This window comes from Mobula hypostoma, chromosome 3 (genome assembly GCF_963921235.1).
Source record: "Mobula hypostoma chromosome 3, sMobHyp1.1, whole genome shotgun sequence".
Lineage (NCBI taxonomy): Eukaryota > Metazoa > Chordata > Chondrichthyes > Myliobatiformes > Myliobatidae > Mobula > Mobula hypostoma.
Genome location: NC_086099.1, coordinates 70,269,471 through 70,283,866, shown reverse-complemented (window position 1 = coordinate 70,283,866; position 14,396 = coordinate 70,269,471). Strand labels below are relative to the sequence as shown.

The 14,396-nt window shown below is 37.0% G+C and overlaps 1 protein-coding gene across 5 annotated transcripts in view; it reads left to right on the top strand.

Moving 5' to 3' along the window:
- Positions 1-13,048, top strand: part of LOC134344077 (kelch-like protein 5) — a 147,987-nt gene extending 134,939 nt beyond the window's left edge. For all 5 annotated transcript variants that reach the window (XM_063043295.1, XM_063043294.1, XM_063043293.1 and 2 more), the window contains one exon: positions 1,016-13,048. In XM_063043295.1, the coding sequence (XP_062899365.1) occupies positions 1,016-1,072 (57 nt within the window). In that variant the 3' untranslated portion in view covers positions 1,073-13,048. The remainder of the gene's footprint in view (positions 1-1,015) is intronic.
- Positions 13,049-14,396: the final 1,348 nt, after the last annotated feature.

The following is a 14,396-nucleotide window of genomic DNA, read 5'->3' as shown; positions in this document are numbered from 1 at the left end:
GTAATAAATAAATAAATTTTAAAAACAACTAAGTGCTATGGAAACGCCAAAAATGCTGGCTGATGCACCACAAAGTGCAAAAAGGAACAACAGCAGTAAGTGGGCAGTGACTCGGTGTCAGCAAGATTTGCCTCTTTCAGTTGATAGCCGTCACTGAGTTTGATATAAGTTGAAGAGATTAATCTTCAACTCAATTGTTTTGATTAATGAGAATTAACAATATTAGGTTTTAAGTCTTTAGATTTATAACTAATAATCTTTTCTGAATGTGTATTCCTTCATACTTGGTGCAAGGACCACTCCAGTAACTAGAACTAAACAAAAAAAAATGAGAACTGAGAGACTTAATATTAACAATTCAATCCATTTACTTTTATTATCCCTAAATTATCTCTTCACATGATCAATTTGTGGTGTACATGGTAGAAAACTCAACTCTTTCACTGTCGGTCACAAGATGTATGCTAGATCAGAGAAATATAAATTAGTGGCTAGTTTCAATATCTAGAGATGCCAGATTATTTTTATGGACCCTAGTGTCCATAGTTTCTGCTGACAAGGGATCATCTTGCCCCCCGCCCCCATTGATTTGTCAGTACTTTAACCTATAAGCATGTTTAGTTGTTTTTATTCCTATCAAGTAAAGTTTTGTTTGCCTAAGTTTTCATGGTTTCAGTGCAATTATACTTTTTTGACTTTCAGTCTGGCTGCTGTCCTCTTGAGATCCAAATGTAAGGCAGCTTTGGAACATTTCTCCTGTAATGTTTGCTTTTGCATTATGCCTCAATGGTTGTGAAGCCATTTTTATTGCATAACATACTCAAAGCAAGCTACTCTACAATTTGTAGTGGTTTTATTCTATTTATACAAGAATAATGTTAATATAAAATATTCCAATCAAATCTGCAATTTTAAAAGTATTGACACAAAGATTACGCAAAGTTGCCAAAATTACTTGAAGTGCATCTGTGACTATTATCAGCAAGTTAAAGATCTTTGGTTTGTTTTTAAACAGGTTGCACCATTGTGCCTTGGAAGAGCTGGAGCATGCGTGGTCACTGTTAAACTCTGATTTCCTTTGAAATATAAACCATTCAATAGATCCATTAAAAATAAAATTACGTGACATCTCTTGAACATGACTTCAAAATGAAAGAAAGCTGAAAGATCCCACAAATTCCTAATTGTACTTCCCCACCCAAAAATGAGTGTCCAGAGAAAACCATACCTTGTGTAGGAAATAACAAGTTTCAATTGATATGCATTTAAAGAACACCCAACTGATGATCACGTTAACAATAATAGAGGCTCAAACTTTATGTTGAAAAGCTCCAAGTCTTTTTTTAGGATTTATTCCGATTTATTAATGTTCTTGATTCACTGCTAAAAGAATTTGGTTAAGCAAAAATCAATTAGTAGAGAAGAAATGTGCCTGTTTAAGGGATCAACGTCTGTCGTAATTCTGTAATAATTATGTTGTAGCCTTTATTCTCCTTCCATCATTCCTCAAAATACTCAGATATTGTCTGTACTTGAAAGTTCTATTCTCCAATCAGTTTCTGATGGTGCACTGTACAAATACTGTAATTGTTAATTTATTTTCTTTAAGCAGTGTAGATTTTACTTCAATCAGATGGAAAAGGCCATGTGGTGTAACCATGAAGAAAATATTAAAACTATAAACTGAATACAAATTCACTGAGTGCACACTGTAAAGCTAATTTTCCCCTTTTGCAAGCGATGCACATCAGACACTAAAATTACAACAGTGATACAAGATGTTCCATCTGATCTGCCTCATTTTTCATCCATTAATTTTACTGGATCAAAGATGAGGTAGTGGCACCAGTTAGCCTAATGAACGTTATAGCATAGTTATCGATCATTAATGCAAAACTGGAAAATTATCCTTCTTTATTATGCTTAGTTGCCCTTTATCTTAATAAAATCCAGTGGTTAATTTTTATATATTTCAAAATGACCATATTCTATTATTTTCATTTTAAGCCAAACTGCCTTTATTAAAAATAAAGTAGAAGCACATACATATTTAATATGCAATATATCGAAATCATTATAGAAGTTTTTTTGTTGGTGCAAGCAATCATTGTGTAATTGCCCCTTTATATCACAGAGTGTTTTCAGTTTATACATTATGTTCTCAATTAGTCATTAACAGACCAAATACATGTTGTGTCCTTGTATGTTATGATTTACCTACCAAAAATATCTAGTCAGAAACTGTCTTTTGCATCAGCCTTGAGACATAACCCGTCCTTTACTTAACTTCATTCTACAATTCTATTTTATCTCATGGCTAGAATTTTTGGTTTTGTTGGCAAAGAAATGATGTATATCCTGGGACCTATTAGCACCAGTTGTACATACACATAGGTGATGCAAAAAGGGATCTTAACCAGAGGTTGGTGACACTTCTGATCACTCCTGAATAAAGTAACATCCAGGAGAAAATTGCTGTAAATGACTCCACATACAATTCACCTCAATGATGTGACTTTTCCTGATGTCAATCATGCATCTAATGACATTATTGTTTTCTAGCATAAATGGGAGCTTTGGCTATGACCTATGACTTCTATGAATTTTGAATGCAGCTAGAGTTCCCTTGTGCTACTTAACTGAATTTGTGCCTATTAAAAGGGACACTTTGCAGACACCAAGAGAGCTGACTGAGCAGCTTCAGAACTCAACATAGGTTATTCTAAGCCTTCCAAAGTTCTGATTATGATAGGAAGTAGTTTCTCCAGCTTTGACCTGTTGAGATATTCATTCCTTGAGTGCCTTAGCACCGCTGGCTGCATGCAGTTAGAACCTTTCCAGCTGAGGACAGTACAGTGTGTAGCAAAGCCACACTAGTCCCTTATCACAGCAAAGTTGCTTGTCGTAGATGAGGAATGTGGCAACATTACTAATGTATTCAGAATCACTCAAATAAAAATAAAATAATACAAGCATCAGAAATCACATTTTTCAGTAAAATTACACACCCTAGTGGCTGTCCTGTTTCATCCGTGGATTTCAAAGTTCCTGTGCTATGTAGTGATCTTTCCAGTGAACCTGCAGTCTGGCTAAGAGAAGACTGCCCTCTTTCAATTGAGTATACACAGATATCTATGTTGATTGATGAAAAGCCATTGCTTTAGATTAGTTGTCTTCATTTGGGCCAATTGAGAGAGAAGCCATCTTGGGGCACGGGTGAGTGAGCTTTCTGAGAGTCCATGGTGGGCAGTGACGTGTGGGAGTTCATCAGTTCACAGAATCTGCACATCACGTGGCCTCTTGAGGGACCAAGTGCATCATATTTGAATTATATTGTATTAACTTATTTATAGTGTAATATTTTAGTTTATGTGCTGTGTGTGATACATGTTGTGTGGGTACATCATGGTCTGGAGGAATATTGTTTCATTTGGTTGTATATATGTACAGTCAGATGACAATAAACTTGAACTCAAACTTGATAACGGTCAAACAGTCTCCAACATCTACTCAGTTGTTTTTTTCAGCCTGCACCACAAATCACAGCTGTCTGTTTCCTTTACCAGAGTCGGCTCTGAGGGCAGGACCCTGTTTATGTTCATACATCGACTAGAAGGGCCGAGATGGCCTGTTTCCACGCTGTAATTGTAAAATGGTTATATAGTCATAGTCATACTTTATTGATCCCGGGGGAAATTGGTTTTCGTTACAGTTGCACCATAAATAATAAATAGTAATAGAACCATAAATAGTTAAATAGTAATATGTAAATTATGCCAGTAAATTATGAAATAAGTCCAGGACCAGCCTATTGGCTCAGGGTGTTTGACCCTCCAAGGGAGGAGTTGTAAAGTTTGATGGCCACAGGCAGGAATGACTTCCTATGATGCTCTGTGCTGCATCTCGGAGGAATGAGTCTCTGGCTGAAGGTACTCCTGTGCCCACCCAGTACATTATGTAGTGGATGGGAGACATTGACCAAGATGGCATGCAACTTAGACAGCATCCTCTTTTCAGACACCACAGTGAGAGAGTCCAGTTCCATCTCCACAACATCACTGGCCTTACGAATGAGTTTGTTGAATCTGTTGGTGTCTGCTACCCTCAGCCTGCTGCCCCAGCACACAACAGCAAACATGATAGCACTGGCCACCACAGACTCGTAGAACATCCTCAGCATCGTCTGGCAGATGTTAAAGGACCTCAGTCTCCTCAGGAAATAGAGACGGCTCTGACCCTTCTTGTAGACAGCCTCAGTGTTCTTAGACCAGTCCATAACTTATATGGTTATAAGTGTGAGTTGCTAGCATGCATCCCTGCTCTTGCAGAGAAGAGGCAATTTGCTGCATGCCTACAAGATAGTGATCTGCTCATGCCTGTCATTTCTCTGCTTGTGCAGGGCAGCACTCTAACTTATCGCTGTTAGTGAAGAACAATGAGCCAACCATGTACAGCGTCCTTTTCCTCTGAAATGGCGACCCACTCATAAGTAGCAATCCTTTGTCCACTGAGAGCAGCAATCTGCTCAGTGATATCACCTCTCTGCTTACTGAATACATGGGCTACAACCTGGTGGCATATCATTGTTCCTGAGGAGCTTCAAGCTTGCTTCTGTGTAACCAAGTTAAACTTTTAAGCTTGGGAAGGGTTGTATGGAAGCAGAAAGATCTGTGGTCTCTATTACAGCTATCACTTCCACTAGGAACTGCTATATGAGAGGTTTGCCACCAACACCCAGCATCTGAAATGAGCTTCACACCCAGAGTTGAGGTTATAGTCTACTATCTCCACACATCCCTGCATTCAGTGAGGCAAGTCTGACAATGTATTAATCATCTCATTGTGCACTCTATCCACCTTGTCATGAATACATTGTGATTGTGTCTATATTTGAGTCTTCTGGTCCCTCATTGTGCCAGTTTCTAAAGTGACAAACACAGTGACTCAGTAGGATCATCATTATGCTCTCCCAGTTCCTTTTCCTCTAATGTCCTCTTCTGTTTTTCCTTCTTGTCCTACTCTCTACTGGGATGGCCTGTTCCAAAATGCTAAAGGGCAAAGCAGAAAAAAATTGTCCTTGTAATCTGCAGCCAAAGCACCTTTATGATGGAGCAGCAATGAAGATGGTAATGTGAATATCTTTAGGTGATCAAATTAAAAGGCTTTTAGCGATCACATTAGAACACTGCCAGTGTGCGTATTTGACACATGGAGCTGGTTTGAGGCTTGATGGACTATCTGTCCATTGGGACATTGACTGACCTTTGCATATTGCTGTATTTGAAACCCAGACTTGAGGGGTAGAGAGGGCAGAATGTCAGTGGAAGGGTGAGGTTAAACAGTGGGAGATGTAGGAACGTTGTGGTTGGAATCGTCGTCGGTACGATTAATGGTTGTATGCGGCAGAATAAAAGTTGTTGGTACAAAGCTCACCTCAAATTATATTATCAGGTCTTGGGATTTCTTCCTTAATGGGATTCTCATTATTGTAGCTGCCACCTGCTACTGGTTTTGAACATTGCCTTGGTGGCTGTCCTGTTTCCATTCCCCATCACAGGATTTCTCCCAGCCTAACATTGATTCATCAGGAATTTCATGCCCTTCTGGTTAAAAAGTAGATTTCTCTTTCACTCTGCACAGCAGTGTTGTTACTGTGTGGCTGCTAGGATGTGACTTTATAGGCTGACAATTCTCCGTCACAGAGCAGTGTATCTCCAAACATCCTAAACCTTTTCAGGTCTTCTTTGTATCTCCACGTGTACCATTTTAGTGCACTTGATTCTGGGTAATTAACACCACAATTCTTTTTGTAATGTATCCAATTTTGCTATTTTTTATATATATGCAGGTTCTGATTTGGTTTCAGCACTGTACACAGCAAGATTTTTTATTAGCCACCTTAAAAATACAATTTCTAGCTTACTTTGTTTTTTGTTATGAAATAAGCCATAAGACAGTAATATATTGTATGGGAGCACAATTTGACCATCTGCCCACCACATCTGTTCTGCCACTAAATCATAACTGTCTTTTTTTCTCAACCCCCATTCTCCTGCCTTCTCCCCATAACCCTTAACACCAAGCCAACTATCAATCGCTGCCTTAAGTAAGCCCAATGGCTTGGCCTCCAGGGCCCTTTGTAGCAATGAATTCCATAGATTCACCAATCTATGGAAGTCAACAATGACTTATGAACATGAAAGCTCGTTCTTGTAAGTTAGTCGATGAGTTTTATTGCATACTACAGAAAATACTGTTGGATAGCTGATGATTCTGTCTGAGTTTGATTTGGATCACTTTCAACTAAAAAGATGAAATAGGTGGGGCAATGCAATTCCACATCACTACTCTTCAGGACACGTTTTAATTCATGGCTATTTATGATTCCCAGCAAGTATATTAAAAGCAATGCCCTGTAATCCTGTCAATTTTTAAACCTGCAAACTGATTTGATTTTGCAACCAGTTTGATTTCAGTGGCTTGTTTGTTTTATATTTAGAACTCCTTCAATGTAAGTATTAAGTTGCCTGCATTAAGAAACTCCATAAAGTTTACTTGTGCATTTATCAGAATTGGTCACCTGGTTCAAATTAATTTTCTAAAATGTTAAATTGTACTGTATGTTATTATGTTACTAGTTAGCACTTACAGTGAGCACTGAATTATGAGACATTGATTTAACTGTTGAAGTACATATTAATGCATGTAATTTTGGTGAACAGTGAGATATAACTAAACAGTGGATTTATTTTCACTTGGACTATTGAGACCTATACATTTTGGCCCAATTAAGTGGATACCCCAATTACCCAAAGTTTCATAAAAAGCTATTTAAAAAAAGACAACTACCATTTAACTGAGTAACAAACTATGTATTTAAGTGAAATACAGAACAAATTAGAACACTGCCATTACTACTAAAGTACTATAAAACTGTGTATTAGATCCTAATACTTATCAACGGAGGAATTCATCCAGTTACACTGCCGTATTCTTTTGATTGTATATGAACAAAATCAGTGCAAACACCTAGTACAGTTAATGGACCTCCTTCATTGACTCCCTGTGAAGTAGTGCTGTAACCCAACAATAAATTTCTTTTTTCTGATCATGAATGGTATTAGGTGGATGGCTTTTAATTTGGTCAAGTAGGGTAATTTTTTTGGGCCAGTGGCTAATCTTTCGTGGCATCTTGGCAAGGGTCTCAAACTTTCTTAAGTCAGAATAAAAATACTAAATGATCAAAATATGCTACTTTTTGAATCAGCATCCGTCAGCCCAAATGGATTATATAACACAAGCAAACACCTCTGACACTATTTAAAAACTGTTCGCTGTAAGCACACTGTAGTGTCTGATGGCCACACAAGCGCTCCGGACAGATGCTGGTTAGAAACTGTTCGGCAACTGTCTCCTGTCACAATTAAGCGGCATAGTGTCCCAAAACATGAAGGGAAGCTCGGCTGCTTTTTCGATTCATTTTTGTTAAGAGTTCTCCCAAATAAGTGGTTCCCAGATTAACTGGAATCCACTTATATGACAAAGATTCATGTTTTTAATTTATGACCACTTACATTAGTGAGTTCACAGTTTGTTTATTTAATTTCACTGAAAAGCACAGTTAAATCACAGGATATTTATGCAACAATCTAAGTATGAAAATTGCAAACTATTTTATCCTCCCAAAAATTCCTTTTTTACAATTAATGTATCTCCTGTAGCTTCTCGGTACAATATATATCAGACAAGCATTAGGAGTGATGCCTTGTTCACAGAAATCCCGCACTTTGCAATCATTATAAAACCAGCTGCATTAACTGTGAGTAACTCAATGGTCATTTCTGATACTTGCTTTCCAGTTATTGCTTTTACCCCAGGCCAACTTTGAAATATGGATTGCAACATATTTCAAAAAACATTAGCCTTATTAAGAAAAAGAATCAGTAGTAGTCACAGAATTATCCAAATAATTGAGTGTTAAAGAAGATAATTTGTAATTCTTTAGATTACTAAATAATCTGAATGCTGATGATTCATATAGAAAAGTGGGGGATTATAGAAAAGAAAGTTTCCACATTGTCAATAGAAATAAGATAACTTGAGAGTGGTTACCTACATGATCTGTCGAGTACTGTTTCAGAATTTGATTCATTCTTGTAGCCTATATATTCATATTGGTAGCACCCTAAAGTTACAAGCAAATGAAGGTTGAGGAAAACAGTCGTTTAAAATGTATTGATTAAGCATGAAGATAAGCAGGATAAAGATAAAGAAAGATCTAGTCACCTTGCAGAAGAGGTACATTGAAAAGGTTAAAAAAAAGCTAAAAGGTAAAAAAAGTTAGTCTCCGTTTGGCATATGTGGCATCAGAATACTTGGAAGCATAATCAAATTTGATACTCCATCCACTGATGTGGGTTAAGATGCTGTACTTTGGATAATATGTCAAACCAAGGCACTGTCTGGCTGTTCTAATTCTTGAAGTGAATCCATATACCTATTCTAAGAAAAGCAAGGAGTTGTCCCATTTATGTAGATTAACAATAATCTCTCTACCAAATTGACCAAAAACAGATTAATGGATAATTTACCTCAGTGCCACTTATCAATAGACATCGCACTTCAAAGCATTTCCATGTTGTGGTACAACATTCATGATTTATAAACCACACATTGCACCAAAATCAATGGGTTACAAATTACATTCCTATTGCTGAATTTTTAGTGTAATGCTCATATTTACAAATCCTTTCGATGCTGATTCAGTGTCAACAATGTTTTGAATATGCCCAACCAATCTGTTTCAATCTATAATTAAATTTGCTGCAGTTTGAAATTCTGCTGTGTTTATGAACTATCATGTCAGGTTATTATGTACTAAATGCATCTTAACAGTTGTTTCCTAGGTACCCATTTGTAAGTCTCGGATCCCCAATCAGTTTTCTAAACATATATAATATACAGTATGTATAGTAGCATGCATTGTTGGGCAGTATTGTGTTTAGAGTGTAATATATAAAACTCTGCAGATGCTGGGGTCAAAGCAACACTCACAACACACTGGAGGAACTCAGCAGCTCCACGGATGCTGCTCGACCTGCTGAGTTCCTCCAGCGTGTTGTGAGTGATATATAAAGCTCTGGTTGGGCCACACCTACAGCATTGCATATAGTTCTGGTCACCTCACTATATGAAGGATATTAGGCCTTTGGAGAGGGTGCAGAAGAGGTTTACCAGGTGCTGCCTGGTTTAGAGGCCATGTGCTATCACGATAGGCTGGATAAACAGGTTTTTTTTTGAGTGGCGGAGACTAGGGGGAAATCTGATAGATTATTAGGGACATAGATAGAGGGCAGAGAGGATCTGTTTCTCAGGGTTGAAATGTCTAATACCAGAGGGCATGCATTGAAGGTAAGGGGGTAGGTTCAAGGGTGATGTGAGGGGTCAGTTTTTTTACTCAGAGTCGTGGATACCTGGAATGCGTTGCCTGGTACGGTGATAGAGGCAAATACAGTTGAGGGTTTTGAGAGATGTTTGAATAGGCACATGGATGTAAGGAAGATGAGGGGATATGTAGGTAGGAGGAATTAGTGTTTGGGTGTTTTTGATTTGCTTTTTAGTTGGTTCGGCACAACATTGTGGGCTGAATGGCCTGTTCCTGTGCTGTACTCTTCTATGTTCTGCACATTAACCTAATAATATCTAATCCATTGGACTGATCTTTGTTTCCATTGTATTATCATTCACGTGCAACATTCCAAGATCTGCTATATGTGCAGTTACTCATCTAGCTTCTTTAATTGTCCACTTTATAAGTCATGCAGTTACAAAGCATTCCACATCTTCAATAACTGAATATGACTGTCACCAGAAAGCATGCTTTATTCCATTATTTTACAATCCAGCTCACCTTGAAGGAATTTAGCTTTATTGCTTGCAGCCTGTGAAGCGGCTCAAAATCTTGGCATTTTAGTTCGCTCCTGTCTGAGTTTCTTAACCCTCATCCTCTCCACTAAAATCTCCTGATTTCAATTTTTTTTAATATTATCTATCTTTGCCCCAGCTCAGTTTAAGTTCAAGTTCAAGTGTAATTATCATTGAACCGTACATGAATACCCATGGATACAGCCAAATGAAACGGAGTTACTCCAGGGCCAAGATGCAAAACACTGTATCAATAGTCAGACACAGCACAAGGCACACGTACGACGTCAGTAAAATACAGTCATGCAAAACAAATAAAAATATACGTTGGCAGATTAATGCAAACTTGACCACAATCTGTTCTGTGCTGGCAAGCTTCCACATTCAAATATTCGTAAGCTTGAAATAAAAACTAAAAATACTAGAAATAGCCCAGCAGTTAGGCAGCATCTATAGAGAGAGAAATAGAATTAAGATCGGGTCGATGATATTCCATCTCATAGAGCAGCTACAGTGGAAGTACTATACATTGAATGTGAAGGTTTCTACATTCCTTTAAATCAGCCTTCATGATTTCCAATGCCTCCATGTGAGGTCACCACAAGACACAATGTACCTTCCACTTGCTTTACTCAATTCAAAAGGAACTGTTCCTTCTGGACACTAGTTCATTCACACATCTCTGACAATAGGCACTTCCCCTTCTTGCAACAGCTTTCGTAGAACCATAGAAAATGCAACAAATGCCCTTCCACCTTCTCCCTACCCCTCCACCCCTATCTCGGGCAACACTGTTTCCAGGTGAATCACTAAGGTTAGAGACTTCCTTTTTTTTTGATTGCACATCCTCAGTTTGAGATTATGCAAAACCTTGCCCTTCTTTCAATTTGTGCAGATTCCCATTCCCCTGTCACACTTGTTCTTATCCTAGATCTGCATGGTTCCTTGCTTGGCAGTTTTTCTTTCAATTAATATTCTTAACCTTGGGTTAAAATTTATGCACGACTTGAAACCTATTTTGCAACTTCCTCCAGCTCCATAAACCTCTGAGATCTCTTCCAGTTCCTACCTCTATGCTCATTGATTGACCATCAACAAGGATGCCATCTGCTGCCAAACCATGAACCTCTCCACTTCTGTCTCCTCAAGTTCACCATAATAATCCCTTTAAAACATCCATCTTTTGCAAAGTTGTTAGTGCCAGTCCTAATGTATTTTATGGCATGAAGCTTGACCAGATGCAGCATAGTGAGCTGGTAGAAGAACACTCTAAATTTGTATTGATTGATGCTACTGGGTGGTCGCTACAACAAGTATTTCCTGATTTAGGAGTCTCAAATTTGTTCACATTCCTTTGCCCTTCTTTGGTTTACATTGTAGATTTACTCTATGCTCCTTTCAATTCATACCACTTCCCTCACCCCAATGTGGGGCTACCGTCCAGCAGCTCGCTGTATTCCTCTTCAGCAACGGGTCACTGTTAAATCTTTATTATCCAGTTGTTTGATATTTTCACTAACATTTCAGTCTCCCTCCTGGAAACACAAGTCCTATCAGAAGGTAACAAGAGAATAATGAAGAAAAAAAATAGTATCTGAGAGAAGTGGGAAGATTGGGAGCAATTAAGAAGTGAACAAGTGCGTTTGAGAGAAAGGCAAGTGTAAAAAAAGTGAAGGGGGATTGGAGATGGAGATAGCGTGGAATAGTTGGCAATGGACTAGAGAAATAGAAGCCAAGAAGTACTTGAATCCTGAGTTTAGAAGAGCCACTGTTACAGTGGAACATGGTGAATCCTTTCTCAGGTCTATTCGGCTGCTTTTTCATTTACTCTTGTAGCTCATAGAAGCTGTTAGTTTCTGTTTTGCAGGTTCCCAGTGGAATAGATGAGAAATATGCAGGGTGAATGTATATCTTGAACTTTTAGGGTTGTAGTGGGATGAAAGGAACTGGAATGTTGAAGAAAGATTGGGGGACTCAGAGAAAATAACCATATTAGTTAGCAATATATAGACTTAAGCAATGAAGAAGAAAATAGGCTTGCTTCTATTGGCAATCAAAATAAACTTTATATTAAGGATATGAAGTAACTCTGGAGATAAATGACCGCACATTTTAAAAGTTATATAATGTACTGAGTACTTTATGTACTTGTTTGCTAGGCTAAGAATATGCTTTTTTCAAACATTCCTGGTTGTCAATTGTAAATTCAAATGGAATCACTTCCATTCTTATTAAAAAGTGTAACTAATTATATTAGTAGTAAGCAGCTTATAATTACTGATTGAGACAATAAAATGCCTGTGTAATGATGTGATGTATGTGGAACATCTTGAAAAAGCAACCTTATTTTGTTTTTTTTTAATTTTCCTTTATTTGAACAATGTAGGTACAGAAAACTGCAAGTTAATATGGTGAAACAGATCTATATTAATGATGGAACAAAATCTCTTTATATGGTATATAGTGTATGATGTTGAATGTAATATCAGCTCTGATTTTGCAGTACCTGAAACTGCATACATATTTGTCATCCTGTGATAAACGGTTTGATTAAAATGTGTAACACAGAATAATTGTTACATTCTCTTTTACTTCAGTAGAAAAAAATGATGTATTAGAAATACATTCCTTTTGGAAGGTAATAGATCAGTCATCTATTTAAAAATATAGCATGCACTACATGTCACCTTTAATTAAAAGCTTTATTTTACAGAAATTGCTTCATTATTAGAAATATATTGTGTTATATTTCTTTTTATTGGTGACTTAAATGAAATTAATTAAACAAGAATTTCGATCAGAATTGCAGTTATTAGCATCTAGAAAATAAGCACAGTTTTCCAGTACGTTTGCCCATTCTATGGAATCAGAAATAACCCTTCACAAAAAGAAAAATTTCAGAATTTATTCATTTTGTAAATTGGACTTGCCTAACATTGGGCTTTTGTTTAAACCGTTGTACCTTAATTACATTTGTAACCTTTTGGGGAGAAACTGATTGCCAAATTCAGGACAAGCATCAGACAAACATCTCAGGAAGGGCTATATGTATACATTTTCTTGAACTAATCTGTCTGTTATGTGGAATTTGAACTTGAACATTTATGTCTAAAGGATGTGAATAAATTTGATTATTACAAACAAATGTTTGATGTTTTATTTTTAAGATGATAATTTTGAAGCTATCTGGGTATCTCTATATCATGATTTATTTATTGTAATAGGATCTGACAGGGAGATATATTAATCATTTATATGAGATTGCCTTGGCTCTTGCTGCATTAATTCAGAAGTCATCCATATAATTTAGATGTTTATATTAGTTGATATGTTTCCAACACTTAAAGTTTTCCCATATGTTCTTCAAGTCATCAGCATAGGGAAACACAGATATGGGCAAAGCGCAAGCAAATGGGACTAGATTAATGGACATGTAAGTCAGCATAGATGAATTGGGCTGAAGGGCCTGTTCCCATGCTGTATAATTCTATGATTCTTTAGGATGATAAGAACAAGCATTACAACAGTTAATACATATTTCATTACCTCACTCCAGGCAAACAGTAAGAATTTTTTAATTTATAAAACATACTCAGGCTTGGAGAACACTCTGGCTGGTATGCAGTACATTATTAAGTGTACTCGGCAGCTAGGAAGTACCTGCAGAGTGAAACAGTTAGAGTTCTGATCAATAAATATACATCAGACTGTGTAATTTGTCTATTCCTACATGGTGTCTGACCTGTTAAGTATTCCCAATTCTACTTTTATTTCTAACATTTCAGTATCTCGTTTTGGTTAAGATATTTAATACCCTGAACAATTAGTAAAAATCATTAGTGGCACAGTTTCATTGCTCAGTGTATTAAAAAACATCTTGATCAGAGCAAAATACTGAAGTGCTACAGATGAATTCCTTGCAACCAGAACAAAATGCAGTAAGTATATATTACAGCAATAGCTAATCTGAATAAGTTGAACTCTTTCGTACAGAGCACACACAATGATATGAATTCAGTATTTGATTTGTTCATCAAGTTAATTACAACTTATTTAAATGTTTTTTTTAATAAAGCTCCTGGAAGTTGGTGCAAGAAATGAATATTTGAGTGAAGATATCACCCTTCGTAAACCTAGTTGTTCTGACCCATGTCTATTCTCTGGAAAAAAACCATAACATGCTTCGGGCTTATTCCCCACTGAAATGAAGAATAAAAATTAGCATCTTTGCCCTCGTCACCAGACCATCACCACTTTGATTTTGTTTGTCTCATAAAATATATATTTGCTTCAGAAAAGCTATCTTTTGAAACAAAACCAAGGTTTGTCATGTTCTATCTATGTGATGCTAAGATAAATAGGGCATTGTTAATCAAACGTCTACAATTCAGTGAAGAGGAAATTCTGCTAAGGGTAATGAGTCCCGGATATGGGCAGGAGTCATGAATGCTACTAACCTTCATGAGCTATAG